Source organism: Nelumbo lutea, chromosome 5 (assembly GCF_056320005.1).
Source record: "Nelumbo lutea isolate HS-2025 chromosome 5, American lotus-T2T, whole genome shotgun sequence".
Classification (NCBI taxonomy): Eukaryota; Viridiplantae; Streptophyta; class Magnoliopsida; order Proteales; family Nelumbonaceae; genus Nelumbo; species Nelumbo lutea.
The window spans coordinates 4,026,667-4,042,957 of NC_142688.1; the positions used below are offsets into that span (position 1 = coordinate 4,026,667).

At 33.4% G+C, this 16,291-nt stretch overlaps 1 protein-coding gene across 2 annotated transcripts; it reads left to right on the top strand.

The window, feature by feature from the left end:
* The first annotated feature begins 2,671 nt into the window (after positions 1-2,671).
* On the top strand, positions 2,672-14,061 carry LOC148849907 (la-related protein 1C-like). Of its 2 annotated transcripts, none has more exons than XM_088945246.1 (6): positions 2,672-3,461; positions 3,604-4,192; positions 4,267-4,420; positions 4,540-4,630; positions 9,724-9,795; positions 13,386-14,061. In XM_088945246.1, the coding sequence occupies exons 1-6, from the start codon at positions 2,997-2,999 to the stop codon at positions 13,737-13,739; spliced, it is 1,725 nt and encodes a 574-aa protein (XP_088801372.1). In that variant the 5' UTR covers positions 2,672-2,996; the 3' UTR covers positions 13,740-14,061. The 2 variants fall into 2 exon arrangements, with proteins under 2 accessions (XP_088801372.1, XP_088801373.1); XM_088945247.1 differs by having other exon boundaries at positions 2,691-3,461; positions 3,694-4,192.
* The last annotated feature ends 2,230 nt before the right edge of the window (positions 14,062-16,291 follow it).

Consider the following 16,291-nt stretch of genomic DNA (forward strand, 5'->3'; position numbering starts at 1 on the left):
TTACACTAATTTATCTTTTCCTCCAATATAAGCTAATCAGTAATTTAATTTTCCAAAATTTTCAAAAAATATACTAATTGATCTTTTGAGGAAATTCTTGTTCCAATAGAAGCAAATCAATAGTTTCCTTTTTCAATACTAATTTATCTTTCAAAGAAATTTTCCAAAAGTACACCAATTTTTTTATTGAAAATGTAAGAAACAATAAATTGATATCTAATAAAATTAAATTTCCAATGAAATTTTACAGAAAATTTATAACTATTATCTTATAATATTATTAAATATTAATAAATTGATCAAAATTGCTGAAAATATCAATAACTAGTTATTTCTAAAAATTACTACAAATGTGAAAAATAAATTTGTATTTATTGAAATAATTTTTTTGATGAAAAAATACTGATAATTTTTAATTATTATCTGATAATATCATTAAATATGATATTTATTAAATTTCAAGAAATTCTGAAAGAAAATTTCCAAAATCAGTTATTTTCAGCAAGTAAAATTCAGTAATTAAATTTTAAATTTACCAAAATCAGGGAATTCACTGAATTAGTAATTAATACTTACTAATAATTATAGTAATTTATACAGTAATTTTCAATAAATTACAATAATTCAGTTAAATTATTTATTGTTATCAGTAATTTCGAATTCATTTTTAGTTAATTAACCTACCAACTTTAGTGAGTAATAATCCAATTATCTAGTAATTTATCTAGTAATAATTAGTAATTAATTTCCGATAATTTATATTTATTGAAATAAAATTTCCAATGAAATATTACCGATAGTTTTAATTATTATTTGATAATACTATTAAATAGTAATAGACTGATATTTATTAATATTTTAATTAATTAATATTTTTCACTAATTATTGATATCAATATTTAATTTTCAAAAATTTCTGAAATGAAATTTCCAAAATCAATAATTTTCAGCTTGTAATTTTCCACTTTACCAAAATTTTGAAAATGTAAAAAACTTTCACAATTAATTTAATTACCCAAATTAATTTATCTAATTAATAGCTTACAAATTTAACTAATTTAATAATTACCAAAATTGTTTTGCTATAACAACAAAAAAAATATTTAGGGATAATAAAATGTAGTGATTACTGATTAGCCAATTTAACTCATTACCAAATTTAACTATTTGAACAATTACCAAATTTAACTCATTAGTGATTAAGCATTGGCATTTTGGGAATCGGGTGTTAGATGGGTGAGGGTTGAATCGGGGTTGGATCCAACCTGTCTGTCCCGTCCGACCATCTCAGCAATAAAAGCAAGATGACAAGCTCCTTCCCAAGTAATATGCTTCGGTAGAAAGATAGAAGGGAGCAGTCATAAATTTGAAACTGGGGATAAACAGGTCGTTTTTAACAGTAATGAGGTTGCTAAAAAGTTTTTTTTTTTTTTTTTTTTTTTTTTTTTTTTTTTTTTAACTTTGAAAATTCGACTAAAACTTCTAAGTAAAACATACTAAAGTGTGGTATAACTCTGAAGAAACAGACACAAGTGAATGATGGAGAGCAATGAAATAGACTAATGCTGGGTTGTTTTCTTCTCATTTTATCAAGATTATGAATCATGATAAATTGTTTTTCTAATTAAGTGGATTTTTTTCTAAATTAATGGGGTAAAAAGGGAAGAATGCATTGCCAGGTGGCAACTTCATGGGCTTCTAGAGGGAATCTTGCACCCCTCTTGAATTGTTTGATTTGGGTAATGGGGCAAAGAAAGGCCATCTGACGTGGAAATTTATGGACCGGGGTGGGATGGGTTATAAATGATCACTTCTCCCTCTTGCACCTTTCTGTAATTTGTATTAGTAGAGAATAACACTACAAACAAACCTAAGGTTGGAAAGTGGAAATTTATGGACCGGGGTGGGATGGGTTATGAATGATCACTTCTCCCTCTTGCACCTTTCTGTAATTTGTATTAGTAGAGAATACAAATACAAACAAACCTAAGGTTGGAAAATTTTTATTATCAAAAAGAAAATTAAAGATTTCATAAATTAGAAAATAAGGTAAGGGCAAGCAAGAAAAATTGAAAAAAAATGAACCAAACTGACAGAACTGAATAAAAAATTTTAGTTAATCGAACCGATCAGTTTGGTTTCAGTTAACCAATATAAAAAACTAACAGTTAATCGAATCGACCAGTATACATATATTTTATATATATCTATGTATATTATATATATTTTTCATATATATTATAAATAGATATTATATATATATATATATATTATAAATGAAAAAAATCTATGATACAAGAAAGATATGGTATGGGAACAGTTTTCACCAATCAAAACCCACCTACAAATTTTGATAAATAACACTTGATTGGATATCATGTTTATGATTCCGGTTGATTGGTCAAAAGTTATTCGAATATTATATCTTTCTGGTATTATAGTCGAATCCATTATAAATATATATTATTTATAATATGATTTTTTTATGTATTTTTAATCTTTTTATAATATAATATATTTTATATTTATTATATATAATATTATGAAAATTGAAAAATCCATGAACCGAACCGATCGGTCGGTTTTCCAAAAATCGGTACCACCGATTCAGTTTGAAAAAAAGGACCGAACCGTGGGCACCATAAAAGATGGGTGGCTTGATAAAAGAGGAAGGGCATTTTCGTGAAATTAGGATTTCATAACCAAAACCTGGGTTTCCAGTCCAATGAGCAAGGCAAGAAAGAGGGGAAAAAAAGAAAGGCAGAGAGATTGTTCGTCTCCCTGCTCGCGTCAGATCGGATCTTTCTAGATCCGTTAATTAATCTTTGGAACAACATGTAATTTTGATAGAAACCCTAACCCTCTTGATCTTCACCTGCTCACTCTCTCCAATTTTCGTTTTTTTTTTCTAAATTATATTCCATTTTTTTGATCGATTTCGTCGATAACACACCGTTCAATCCAACATTTGAAAACTAAAAAAAACCCTAGTTTTCATGGCTACCACTGCTGATGCAACTTCCAATAATCTGTCCCCTCGTTCCTCTGGATTTTCTGGTGACGTTTTCAACACTCCCCAATTACGTAGGAGGAATCTATCGTCTCCTTGGGCTCATGTGGTTCGAGGGGATTCTGAAGCGGTCACCGCTTCTCCTTCTTCGCCATCATCACCAATGATTGCAACTCAAGAGCAAATCCTCGATTCTGATTGCACTACTGTGAAAGTGTCATCATCAGAAAATTCTGTAGCGGACAGTCCGTCGGAGAACGATGCTGGAATGAGCAATGTCGCGCGGGCAAAGAGGCAGGCTTGGAACAAGCTTTCGAATGGGGCTGTCGAGCTTGGCCCGGTCATGGGGGCTGTCTCTTGGCCCGCACTCTCCGAGTCCACTAAGGCCTTGCCGAAGTCATCAACTGATTCTTTGAAAGGTCTATCTGATGGATCCGTCTCAATTCCTCAGGTTCGATTCTCACTTTTGTCTCTTTTTAAGTTTATGTATATATGCACGTAGGTGTATTTGATATGGTTTGTTGTTACTGTTTTTTGTTCAAAGGTTATTACATCCGCATGCATGTCTTTGAATTTCTTTCTGTTACTTTTAGGGTCCTATTGTTACATCTTCTCAACAAAAAGAATCTACTAATAATGCAACCACTAATTCAACCCCAAACCATGTATTCTCCACACGCCAGAAATCCATGAAGCGTGGTGGTGGTGGGGGCGAATCCGCAAATGGCAATTTCAGTCAGCCGCCACCACCACCGCCAGCTCCAGCTATGGAAATGCCTCAGAACAACAAGTCCGGAAAGCCTCCTCAGGTGGTTCTGGAATCCACTCCACGAGATCCTTCGCACAAGAGCAACAACTGGGAAACTGGACAGAGGGGAGGATTTGTTTCACAATCCCACATTGGCAACGATCACCCTCAACAGCGTAATTCGTTCCGGAGGGGCAATGGTGGGTCCCATCCTCGTAGTGATGGTACCCACCATAACAATTATGGGAGCAGACGTGATCAAGATCGAGGGAACCATGAATGGAATTCTCATCGGGGCTTTAACGGTAGAGATGTCCATATGCAGCAACAGAGAATGGTTCCAAGGGGCTTCATAAGGCCTCCGCCACCTAATTCTACACCATTTATTGGCCCTCCGCCTGTGCGCCCATTTGGGAACCCTATGGGTTTCCCTGGTAAGTTATATTTTTGGTCAGTTGTTATGTTTCCAAATGTGGTGGGTATGCACTAATATTTTCTTTCATTTCAGATGTGACATCACCAGTATATTATGTTTCCGCTCCTCCACCGGAACCCTTCAGGGGTGTGCCATTTATTCATCATACACCACCTCCTATGTTTTTTCCTACCCTGGATCCTCAATTGTGTGCAATGCTGGTGAGACAGATAGATTATTATTTCAGGTATCTTTCTTGGTTGATGCATTCCAAATGCTTAAATATTCATTAATTGATATCTAGTTTTTTTTTGGGAACCTAGTAGCTCATGCAATACTTGGCTATTTATGTTTCATTTTTTGCAGTCCTGAGAATTTATGTAAAGATATCTTCTTGCGGCAGAACATGGACGAACAGGGTTGGGTACCTGTCTCGTTGATTTCCAGCTTCAATCGAGTGAGTTTCTTTCTTTTATTTTTGCTTGCTTGCTTGTTGAGTGGGTGCTTTCTTAGTTATTTGTGATCAATCTAGTGAAGATGATATTGCTTCATTTTTATTGTGAATCTAGGAATACCAATTTCTTATCTATCATTGCTGTAATCGTCTTTTTCTTCCTCCTTCCTCCACCTCTCTTTCTCCGAGTCCTTTACCCTCAAAGCATGCAAATGCAATGGAGCAATGCCATTGTATCTAATGTTCTTGTTTGAAAACCTATCTGACCTGATCAGACAACTTTACAAAATCAAAGCATGCAATGCCAACACCAATGAGTATTTTCACAAGAGAAGGTCCAAATTATATATTTCTCATATGTGTGTTTCATGTAAAGAACAAAACCCAAAATTAGGGCCTTTTGTTATGAAGTCATACATGTAAAGATTAGCACCTTTTAGTATTTTCCAATGTCTCTAATCCGTTCCTTTTTGGAATTTGGGAGTTATTTTTTCCATTATTCTGATGCATGTGGAATCCCTCTGTAGATTTGGGAAACCCTTTTTCAAATGTAGTTCTTCTCTCCACCCAAAAAAGGGTTATTATCTGAAACACTCCTCTGCTTTTGTGACTTTCTCCTGGATTTACCCTAACTTGTTGATACCTCAAGAGATCCCCTGTCAAACATTTTTCCATTAGAAAATTAACAGTGTTTGCAAGATACTATGATGCCCCTTCAACTCCATCCTTTGAACGACAATTTCAAAAATAGGCCTATCCGTTCACTCAAATCAAACTGGTGGTGGGTTGTGAGATGGGTGAATCATGAATGCGAAATGGGCAATGAAATAGGAGACAGAAATAAACCAGAAGTATTTGTCATAAAATTAGTTAATAAGGTAGATTGGTTGGCATAGTTGTCAAGGCGTCACCCAGGTACTTACCTAGGCAACAAAAATAGCAAGTGGTCACCTTATTATAGTATCATTTATATTGATGCATCTTATTAATGTGTGTGAATACATTCTATTATATACTATATATCATTTATACTTTATTCTAATGTTTTCCTATTTGAAATATAAAAGATCAAAAGGTTTTGAGGAGAGAAAAAGAAAGAAATAATAGAAGTATAGATGTTTTTTTTTTAAATCCCCCCTTCTCTCTTCAATATAAAACAGCAACTGCATCCTTTTTTCTATTTTACTTTCCATCTTGAATTTTTACCATATAGAGTTAATAACCTTCTTTAGTTGCTAATTGATATGAAATTACTCTATTAAATGCTTATTATAGTAGTATTATTTTTGAAAGTAATGAAATTCATATATTTAAAAGATTTTTTATCTTTTAGATATATAAAACTAGCGAACTAGCGTAAAGTTACTTCTTTATATTATAAAATTCTCATTTTATAAATCTTTCAACAGAATGGCTGATACTTTGGCATCACAACTCACAAGGGACAAATAACAAATAGCTGATGGGTGGTTCCACAGGGGAACTGATTGTAACATAGCAAATGAAAATATAATGCAAATGGGTTAGTAGAAAGGGTTAGCCTATCAAGAAAGGGTGCTTGGAAATCGACCATTGCTGAATAGGATATCCCTCCAATACAAGAAAATTGAACCTGTGTAGAAAAAATTTCCTTTCAGTATTGATTACCTAGAATTCCATGTTGAAACTTGAAAGTTGAAACTAGTTTGAACAGGCAGGTAGGAACCTTGAAGCACTCACATCCTACCTACAAACAAATATGTGGTTAACCTTAATTCTATGCTGGAAAAGCATGTAAAATGCTTGTGTGCAAAGAATTATTTTTTGAAAATATCAGTTTTAAAGGCACAAGGCACAAAAAAAGCACAAAGGGCATTTTGTGCTTGAGGTTAAAGGCACAGGGCGAGGCACTTGGCTTTTTGAAGCAAGGCGCAAAAAATTTAAAAAAATAAAAAATTATGTTAAAAATTGCAAAAAAATGAAAAAAATTCAAAATTAATTAAAAAAATTAAAATAAGATTAGTTAAAAATACACTTTATTTCTAAACTAAACATTTTAAAAATTTTATTAGCTCAAATTAAAATACATAACCATAACATATAAAAATATTCAAGGTGAAAATGCAAACAATAAAATCAAATATATATAGCATATAAAACATATTCAAGTATGTCAAACTTTCAATTGATTTATTTATTTCCTAATTGCACCATTTCAAATAGATAATATGATGTTAAATATATTTCATTCCTAATTCTCCGAGCTGCCTTTTGTACCAAGCCCTTTGAGGCAAGCCCACACAAACAAATCCATGTTAATTCATTTGCTTCACTCACTCACTCACTCAACTTCAAGAATCCCCTAATATTTATTTGTTTGGGCTTGCCTCAATTGAAAAGAAAAATAGAAAATCACATGAAAAAGAGACCCTACAACAAATCAAAAAGGGAAAGAGTAGAATCAAAATAAAGTAGTCAAGTAAGCGAACCCACACTTACAGTCTCTTACACCTAACTAACCTAACTATTGAAATCAAAGCAACTCTAAAACTGAAAGGCAAGCCAAGAAAACCTGGACATGTAAAATTGTGTTGATCAGTCAAGAAGGATGTGGAAGAAGACCACCACCAATAACTCCACCAGCACCGCCAATGCCACCCAAGCCACCAATGGGTAGTACACTGGCTACCCCACCAACAGCCCAACACCATCTGCACCTCAGAGCCTAGCAAGTCCATTGGCTCCACCTAGACCCTCGACTCCACCAAGTACGCCAGTGCCATCGAGCCCACCAACTCCACCAAGTCCACCAAGCTTGCCATCTCCACCGAACCCACCACCTGCACCAGCTCCCCAACCAACTCTTCCAGTAACCTCAACAAAGCCGCCAACACCACCATATGCGATTAAGTGCTCTGGTTATTGAGGCCAGCATCCTTGAGTATGTTTTTAGCAGTCGTTTTGAGGGCAGTATCCTTAGGTACGCCCCTAGCACTTATGTTTATAACTGTTAGAGTGAGCACTAACATGATACACCACCTCTCTCTCTCAGTGTACTTGAGGACCTCAAGGGGCTCGGTCGGGGGTCTAGGAGTGGAGCCCTTGGTGTAGCCACTGTGCTTCAAAAAAACAAAAAAGCACAAGAATTAACAAAGGTGTGTGCCTGAGCTGAGGCACAAAGTGCACCAGGTGCACACCTAGGCATACTAGGCATCTGCCTATTCAAACTTCAAAGGGGCTGTGCCTGGGCCTAGGTGAGGCAAAGACCCTAAAATGTGCCTTGCCTGTGCACCTAGTTGCACCTAGTTGTCTGAACTTACTGCCCAGAAAAACAAGGAAGCCCTATCCTTGTCAGAGTGAGGGATCTTTTAAAATGGAAACAACCAGAATAGCTTAAAAGAGAACAACATATGATATTTCTGCTGACATTTTTTTCCTGATGTACCTTGGCCTCATGTTGAAATTTCTTGCAAGTTTTGGACATATTTAAAAATTTAGCATCAATTCTCCTCTATAGACGGCCTTCCTTTACAGAATGGAAGGCTTTAACAATCTGTGCTCCGATTTTAAAGATGTCATTTTTGCCTAGTTTAACTTTTGCTGGCTGATATATGCTCCAAGATAGGAAAGTGGTGGCAGATATATGCTCCATGCTTCTGTAATGGATTCTGTTGTATCCTGAGTTTGAGGGCATGTATGGTGAGGTTCTTGGTTCACAATATTACTTGATGAAAATTCTCTTGTTAGTCTAGTTATTATTTTTTTTTTCTATTCATCATCCATTGTAAGAAGTCAGGAGTGTTTTTCCAGCCCTAGTTTGGTTATTCTTCCTTAGTGTTGTTGTGATTTATAAAATCTGCAGGTATGGTTTGGAAGGGGGCATGAGGTTGATTACTTTGATCCAGAATTTTAGTTCTTACTTGTAGTTATTATTAAATCATAGTTGACAAGGCATCACCTTGACAACAAGGTACCCTTAGTGGGGCATCTAGGCTGAATGCCATTACTTGTTTAAAAAAGATACCTTTCTAGGTGGCTAGACATCCACCTTGGTGGAACAAAAATGTTCTTCCTGTTGTTCTTCCTGTTATCTTTTAGCTTCAGGATTAGGGTCTTCCTTTTCTTCCCATTTACGAGACTGAAAAATCTTGTAGTGCCACAACTGCCATTCCCCATTTTCCATTTTCACCTGGATTTCTATGTTTTTAGGGAATTTCATATCTTTTAACAATCTTTTCCAATTCAATTTTCATATTTTTCCTTTCAAAATTTTTTATTGTGTCAATTCTCTATTCTCAATTCTGTCTGATTATTCTATTTGGAATAGGAGTGGTGATTTTTCTCCCAGCTGTCCAAAAATTTCCATGCTTTTATCCATCTTATAATGCCATGCACATACATCCAGCCCCAGATTTTATCTTGGATTCTGAGCTGGAATATTTTGTTTATTATGCATGGATATCATACATTCTTCATGGGTTGATAGTGCCCTTGTTGAATATTTAGAAATTTCATTATTCCTAACGGTAATCCGGGTTATGTAATGTATTTTCTGATTGCGATCTATCTGTTTTATTTATATTACCAGGAAGTGTTTCATTTCCACATGTATGGCTATTTAGGAGTTTAATGGTAGTGGTAACGTTATTAATATTAGATTGTATTTAGTTTTTTTGTGTTTCTTCAATATTGTTTTATCCTCTAATTTGTTATCATCTATCTGACTACCCTTGAAGACTAGATTTTGCTCCCTTGGTTATTCTATTTTTGTTGTTTGGATTAGGCATTTACCCTTTATGGTTGACGAATGCATACATATAAGATTATTATATTTCTTTGGAAATTGTCTTAGTTCATTGCATGTATGCACCAAAAAATTGCTATTTGAAAATCTATGCCTGATTTCTAGGTATTTTGTCCATTTTTGCACAACGATTGTCTGCTTTATTTGTCCATTCAACTAGTAGAATATGTGGAGCTTTATTTAATACATGGTCAATTTTCTATAATATCAACTCTTTTCAACAGGTGTTCTTTTTAACTCCATCTTAGTATGTTAGCAAGGTTCTGATGCTAATATGCAGGGTTATAATTTGCTCCATCGTTTTGCTTTGCAGGTTAAGCAGCTGACAAATAATATCCCATTTATACTGGAAGCAGTACGCAGTTCAACTGTTGTGGAAGTTCAGGTATGTTCCTGCATATACTTAAAAGAGTCCAACTATGGTGCGTTCACTAGTATTTGTTGATGTTAAATCAGTCATGTTAAAAGACATCACATGGTCTACTTGCTTTTCATTAATTCATGTCTCACAACTTGTACCTATTTAACAACGTTAACGATGTCAGCTATGTGTCCTTTTATCACCATTCACATTTTTTGCTGCACATTGCAATTGATGCACCTAAGGTCACATTTGAGGCTGTCACTTTATTTCGTGAGTGTGCATTACTCTCTTTTTAATAAAAACAGGCTTGGGAACCCTGCAGGGCCTATCCACAAAGGATGCTCTCTTGCATGTCTTTCCCCTAGCTGGTATGGAATTTTATTGATGAGATAATAAACATACAATGGAGGGGTGCGGTGCATAGATCTTGAATAAACTTACTGAAGTACTAGTAAAAATCCTTGGCGTTCCAGCCTATGGCAAGTCCCAAAAAAATATTTAATTGCAAGCACCTACTGCTTTCGCGAACTGGTTTTGGTTGTTCTAGAACTTTGGATCATATTATTCTATGTTGGAATCATATTGGTGAAAGCAAACCCCAAATGCATGACTCATGTTTTGCTGATCTTGAAAACATTGGTCCATGTGATCCGTTATACAATCTCGTTGGATTACGTAGCTGCAGTTTTAGTTTCTTGCATGTTAACTATTTTATATATATACACTAGTGGGGACTCGTGATGCATGGGGTTTGTTAAGTGAAAGCTAAACAATAGAAGCACATAAGCATATACAATTGTTTTATATTTTTAACTTTATAAATAATTAATAATTATTTATATCTTATATACTTATATACTATTTTTTTTTACAATACAAAAATAACAATAATTAATTTCAGTTATGGTTGTTTATCAAATTGATGAAACCGACCAATCCGACCAACTTGACCCGAGTTGGTTAGTTTTCTAGTATTTTCGGTTGGCTTTGGTTCAACAATTTCCTAACCCGACCAGGTTGGATAAATTTTGCTTTGGCCTTTTGTAAATTGACCAAAATTGAACAACTTGACCTTAGATATTTAATATTTTATATTTTTAATATAAATTTTTTAATATAGGAAAGTGGGAAAATTCTCATATTTTTTTGTCTAAAATATTTTATTTCACAAATTTATTTTTTAATAATGCCACTATAAATTTTTTAAATTTAAATTTAATTTTTTAAGTTTAAATCTTTTGAATTGAACAACCAAACAAAAAGCCAACCCAAACCAATACAACCTTAGTTGGCCGATTTTCACCGATGGCTAGTTGGTTTCAGGTGACCAAACTCCCCACCTAACCAGGTCGATTTGGTTAGCCAAACAGCCTACAACCAAGCCAATAATTATTGAAAATTTATAGAAAAAGTACACAATTATTGAAAATATATTGATAATAAAAATACAATAATTACAAAATAGAATAAATACTAAAAAATATATTAAATTAGTAAATAAATAGTTTAATTTCTAATAAATATTAATCAATAAATTATAACAAAATTACAATAAGTACAATAAATTAAATTTAAAAGTTAAATAATAGTAGTTTAATCTCAAATAATTATTGAAATTTTTCTATAAAATACCTTACCTTTTCCAAAAAAAAATCTATAAAATAACAAAACAAAAATAAATTTATACATAATTGTTGAAGATATACTTATCACAAAAAATAAATAATTATTGCAAATATAATATATATTAATTTTAGTATAGATAAATATAGATTGAGATTTTAAAATTATTATGAATAAATATTATTTTTTATAAAGTTGTCTAGAACTATTAATTGATATAACTGAAATTAGTTATTTACAATATTCTTTAGTTAATTAAATAATATCATTATTTGAATTTTAAACTATTAATTATTTATTGAATTTAATAATCCATAAAATTATAGCTTATACTATTATTATGTAATTTCATTATTAATTTTTTAAAATATTAAATTATTATTAAGTTGAATATTATGCTATAATTAATTTTCTACTTTGAAGAAAATTTTTAAAATTATTACATAATTTCCTTATTTTAACTATTTAAAATCTTGTTATGTTAAATATTTCTTATTTAAAATATTCAGTTATTTAAATATTTACATAATATATAGAATAATTTAAAATTTTCGTTATTTGAATTTTATTTATTTTAAAATTATTACATAATATTAAGTATTTTTTATATAATTATTTAGCTACTTTTAATATTTTGTGACTTAAGATATTTAGTTATTGAAATATTTAAATAATATTTTATTTTTAATGTTAACTTTTTATTATTTGTAACTTCGAATAACATTTAAATTGAATAATCCAAAAAATCATAACTTATATTGTTAGTACATAATTTCGTGATGAATTCTGTAAAAATATAAAATTATTAATAATATGAATATAGTTTTGTTAGAATATTTAAATAATTTTTAAAATTCTTAATTCAAACTTTCTTTTGATAGATATAGGTAAAAAGTGGGCGGAGAGGATAAATAGGAATTAGAGTTAATTTAGGAGATATATAGAAATTAAAGATGTTTAGGAAAAAGTGGAGATAGTGGGGGAGGTAGTTTAGGAGAAATTTTAGGAAAGGCTATTAATTAGGAATTAGAGATAATTTAGGAGATATATAGAAATTAGAGATAATTTAGGAGAAAGTGGAGATAGTGGGGGAGGCAGTTTAGGAGAAATTCTAGGAGAGGCTATTATTTATGTTATTGAGAACGTGTGAGAGAGAGATCTTAGGTAATTTTTTATGGAGTGAGAGCATCTCATTGGTTTTAAAAATGACATGGAATAAAAAAATTCTAGACTGCTAAGTTTTAGTGTGTGTGTGTGTGGTGTATAGCTAGGATTTTGTTAACATATTAGTTATTGGAAATTTCCTTGCCATCAACATTGGTCCATGCGATAATATTTTTGAATAATTTTTTGCTTTAGCAACCTTGAATATGAGACTTATACATGGTTACTGAGGGATCATATTAGGAACATTTTTTAATCAGTATGGAGAAAGTGGAGATAGTGGGGGAGGTAGTTTAGGAGAAATTTTATTAGAGACTATTATTTAGGCTATTGAGAATGAGAGAGAGAGAAGAGAGATTTTAGGTAATTTTTTTTATGGAGAGTGAGAACATCTCATTGGTTGTTTTAAAAATGACGTGGAATAAAAAATTTCTAGACTGCTGTGTTTTAGTGTGTGTGTGTGCGTGTGTCTATATATATATATATATATATATATATATATAGCTAGGATTTTGTTAACATATTAGCTATTGGAAATTTCCTTGCCATCAACATTGGTCCATGTTGGTAATTTTTTAATAAATTTTTGCTTTTAGCAACTTTGAATGAGGCTCATACATGGGTACTGACGGATCATCATAATAGGAACATTTTTTAATCAGTATGGATTCCACGGTTGAGAGTGTGATGACAACATTCATTATATTCTATGCATTCATTATGTTTTTTTTTTTGCCAAGTACATAATTATATTCATAGAAAGCGGCTAAATAATGTTCTTTCATTATTCACGTATTTAAATTTGTCTTCCCCTTTTCTTGTAGGGTGACAAAATAAGGAGGCGCAATGAGTGGATGAATTGGCCACTACCCCCATATGGTCAGTTTGTTACTAGCGCAGGTCCACAGTCCCCAAGTGTACTCAGTTACAATTTGTTGGCAAGCCGTGTCCAGAGTATTGGACTAGATGAGGTCCATGAGGAGAAGAGCACTAAAGATATTAGTAAAAGGAATTCTGCAGACTCTCATTCTGAGGCTATTTTGAGTAGGTCATCATCTGGGGATTTGAATAGCCCGTCACAAGAATCTGGTGGAGAGGTAATTGGTGATGTCACTGGTCAAGTTGTCTCTGATCCTTCCATGTTGGCAAGAAGTTCTATCGAGAGCCAGTCATGCTAGGGCATAGTTCTTTTTCATTTTGGAGGGAGGTTATTTGTGAGGAAATAGGGTGGGTGGGGAAATGGAAATGGAAGGGTTGGAAGGCCTCGGTTTTTTGCTGAAAACCGGTCCTCCCATGACACGTAAAGAAGAGTGGCAACATTTCCTAATAGGAAAGGGAACACATGAAAAAAGGGAAAAAAGGTTAGGAATTTAGTAAAAGAAAAGGAAAGAGACCAAAGGGAAAAGCTTAGTTTCTGATTTTTGAGCTAGTACACTGACAATATTGGCATGTATAGGTTTGCTGTTGATCAATGGTGTCTTTTTTTTTTCCTTGTGGCAATTTCTCGTGGCATGGTTGTGGCTTTGGAATGGGAAGCAAATTTTTAGGTATTTCCATAGCCAGCCCTCAACTCTTAAATTTTTAATTTATGGGTCGCACTACCTTTGGGGAGTGAAGATGAATATTTGAGTGAGTTGAGTTCAGTGGAAGGTGGATAATGCCATCTGCTGCTGCTGCTACACATCTGTCTTCATCTTTCATTTTATGCCTTTTGCGTCTACCGATACATAATACTTGGCATCTTCAATATTATACCTTTTCTTTAAGACTGTAAGATTACTATAAACAGTGCCCCTAATCGGCTAATCCACAGGAGTGAGATACCTTTTGTCCTGTTAGATTAGAATGGTTCGTGGATGATTGGATCCACATGTTTTAAACTTTGGAATAATTTGGTGGGATTGATTGCATTGTTTCTTGAATATTGATCCCAAAACCTAAATTTTGGCCATTTGATAATGTGGTTGGCATTGCTTGTAACTTGAAAATATTACATGTTATCAATATTTGGAGGTGCTTGATCAGTGAATTCCACTTTTTATGGCAAAACAAAATTAAAAAAAAGGGATCGGTGAACTCCACGTTTGAGGAAGATTGTCTTAGCCATATACTTGATTCTTTTTGACGCAATTGGGTGGTGTGTGTTGCGTTACAATCCACTCCTTTAACCTAAACGCAATTTACACTGATCGGTATGGCCTGTCCCCTGTCTAACTTAATGCAGTGAACACCTGACCTGTATTACCCACTCGGCCTGTCCTGAGGACCTGACTGCACTTCAGGAACATCTTTTATGTTTGCATTTATTATTCATGGAAGATGCTCCCAATATAGGGTGGGATGTAGCTGTAAGGCACCTTCTATGAGGAGCAGATTTCAATTCCCAGGGAATGCTTGGTTTCTTTTTTTTTTTTTTTAAGGGAAAATGACTGATCAATCAGGTCAGAATTTTGTAGCCCCCCCGTATAGGGGGATGTTGCAGTGTACTTAACTTTTTTTTATTCTTAGGGTTTTTTTTGGATAAAAGCCTGAATTTTTCAATATAACTTGAAAATACATTGTGACTCTTTTATCCTTTATATTCTTTCAAATTTTTAAAATCAACCTTAAAATTATCAAACTCATGAGTGGTGGGTTCTCTCTCTCTCCTTTATCAACAGTTGAGGTAGTTTCTAGTGGCGGTTAGCAGGCTATAAATAGTTAAAGCTTGGTTTTTCACCAAGCTGTTTTACAGTACAAGAATTTTGAAAGCTTACGTTTCCTCTATTTTATCTAGAAAATGGCCTAACTTTCTTCTTCTACCTCACTTGTTATTTTCTTCACTTTTCTGTGTAGAAGAGAAAAATAGGATTTTAAAAATTTTAAATGAATTGTTTCATTGATGGAGGTATGTTTAAGTCTAATGGGATCACCTCAGAGGGTATACTTAAGTCTATTTGAAAATTTTAGAGTGTATTTAAGTCAATTTATGAAAACTCAGGTATATTTAAGTCTTTTACCCTTCTTTTTTCAATAGCCGAAAGAACCCATCAAGGATAAACTCAAAGAACCCTGATTTTTTTCAAGTAAATATATAAGGGAGCCTCATTGGCAGATGATATCTTCATTGCATTTCTCGCTATTAGTAATTTGCCAAGAATGGATTCAATACGGTTCACGAGGCTCCTCAGCGTGTGTTTGAAAATGCTCAGAAGATCAGCAGCAATGGGGTGACCTGATAATTGAGATGAGACCATGCCGATCGGGTGTTTTTTTCTCCCTGCTTTTGGGTATTAGCCGCTGATGAGTGATGAGCGGTTTTACTAATATACATTTTTCAACATGGTATAAACAACTTTCTAGGAAATACATACAGGCTAAGAGAGAAAAATATTTGGAGGATTCATTGTTAAAGCAAGAGGTGGTTTTATTCCGAAGAGGTAATCGATATCAGTCCAGATTGGTTGGAGACAAAATCTTGCACACTGGGCTGGGGAACAAATTACAAGTGAACACGACAGTGTTCCGTGAACTAGTGTCATAGGTCCCACATGGGCCCGGGGTTTATGAAACACTGGTGTGTTCGCACAAAGATTGGTTCCCCAGCGCAGTGTGTAAAATGTTGTTTCCAGTCAATCCAGTCCCGATCGATGGTTTGATTTACCAGCGGCAGTTTTTCCCCGGATACAAATCCCTGCTGCTTATTCTCCTTTAGTTTTTTTCCCAGATATTTGTATCTTCATAGAATCTA

What these genes read in the sequence shown, in the direction of transcription:
- LOC148849907 (XM_088945246.1), top strand. Translation starts at nt 2,997, where the DNA reads ATGGCTACCACTGCTGATGCAACTTCCAATAATCTGTCCCCTCGTTCC. An exon ending in GATCCGTCTCAATTCCTCAG is followed by an intron (nt 3,462 to 3,603) that starts GTTCGATTCTCA and finishes TGTTACTTTTAG; the next exon opens with GGTCCTATTGTTACATCTTC. An exon ending in GAACCCTATGGGTTTCCCTG is followed by an intron (nt 4,193 to 4,266) that starts GTAAGTTATATT and finishes CTTTCATTTCAG; the next exon opens with ATGTGACATCACCAGTATAT.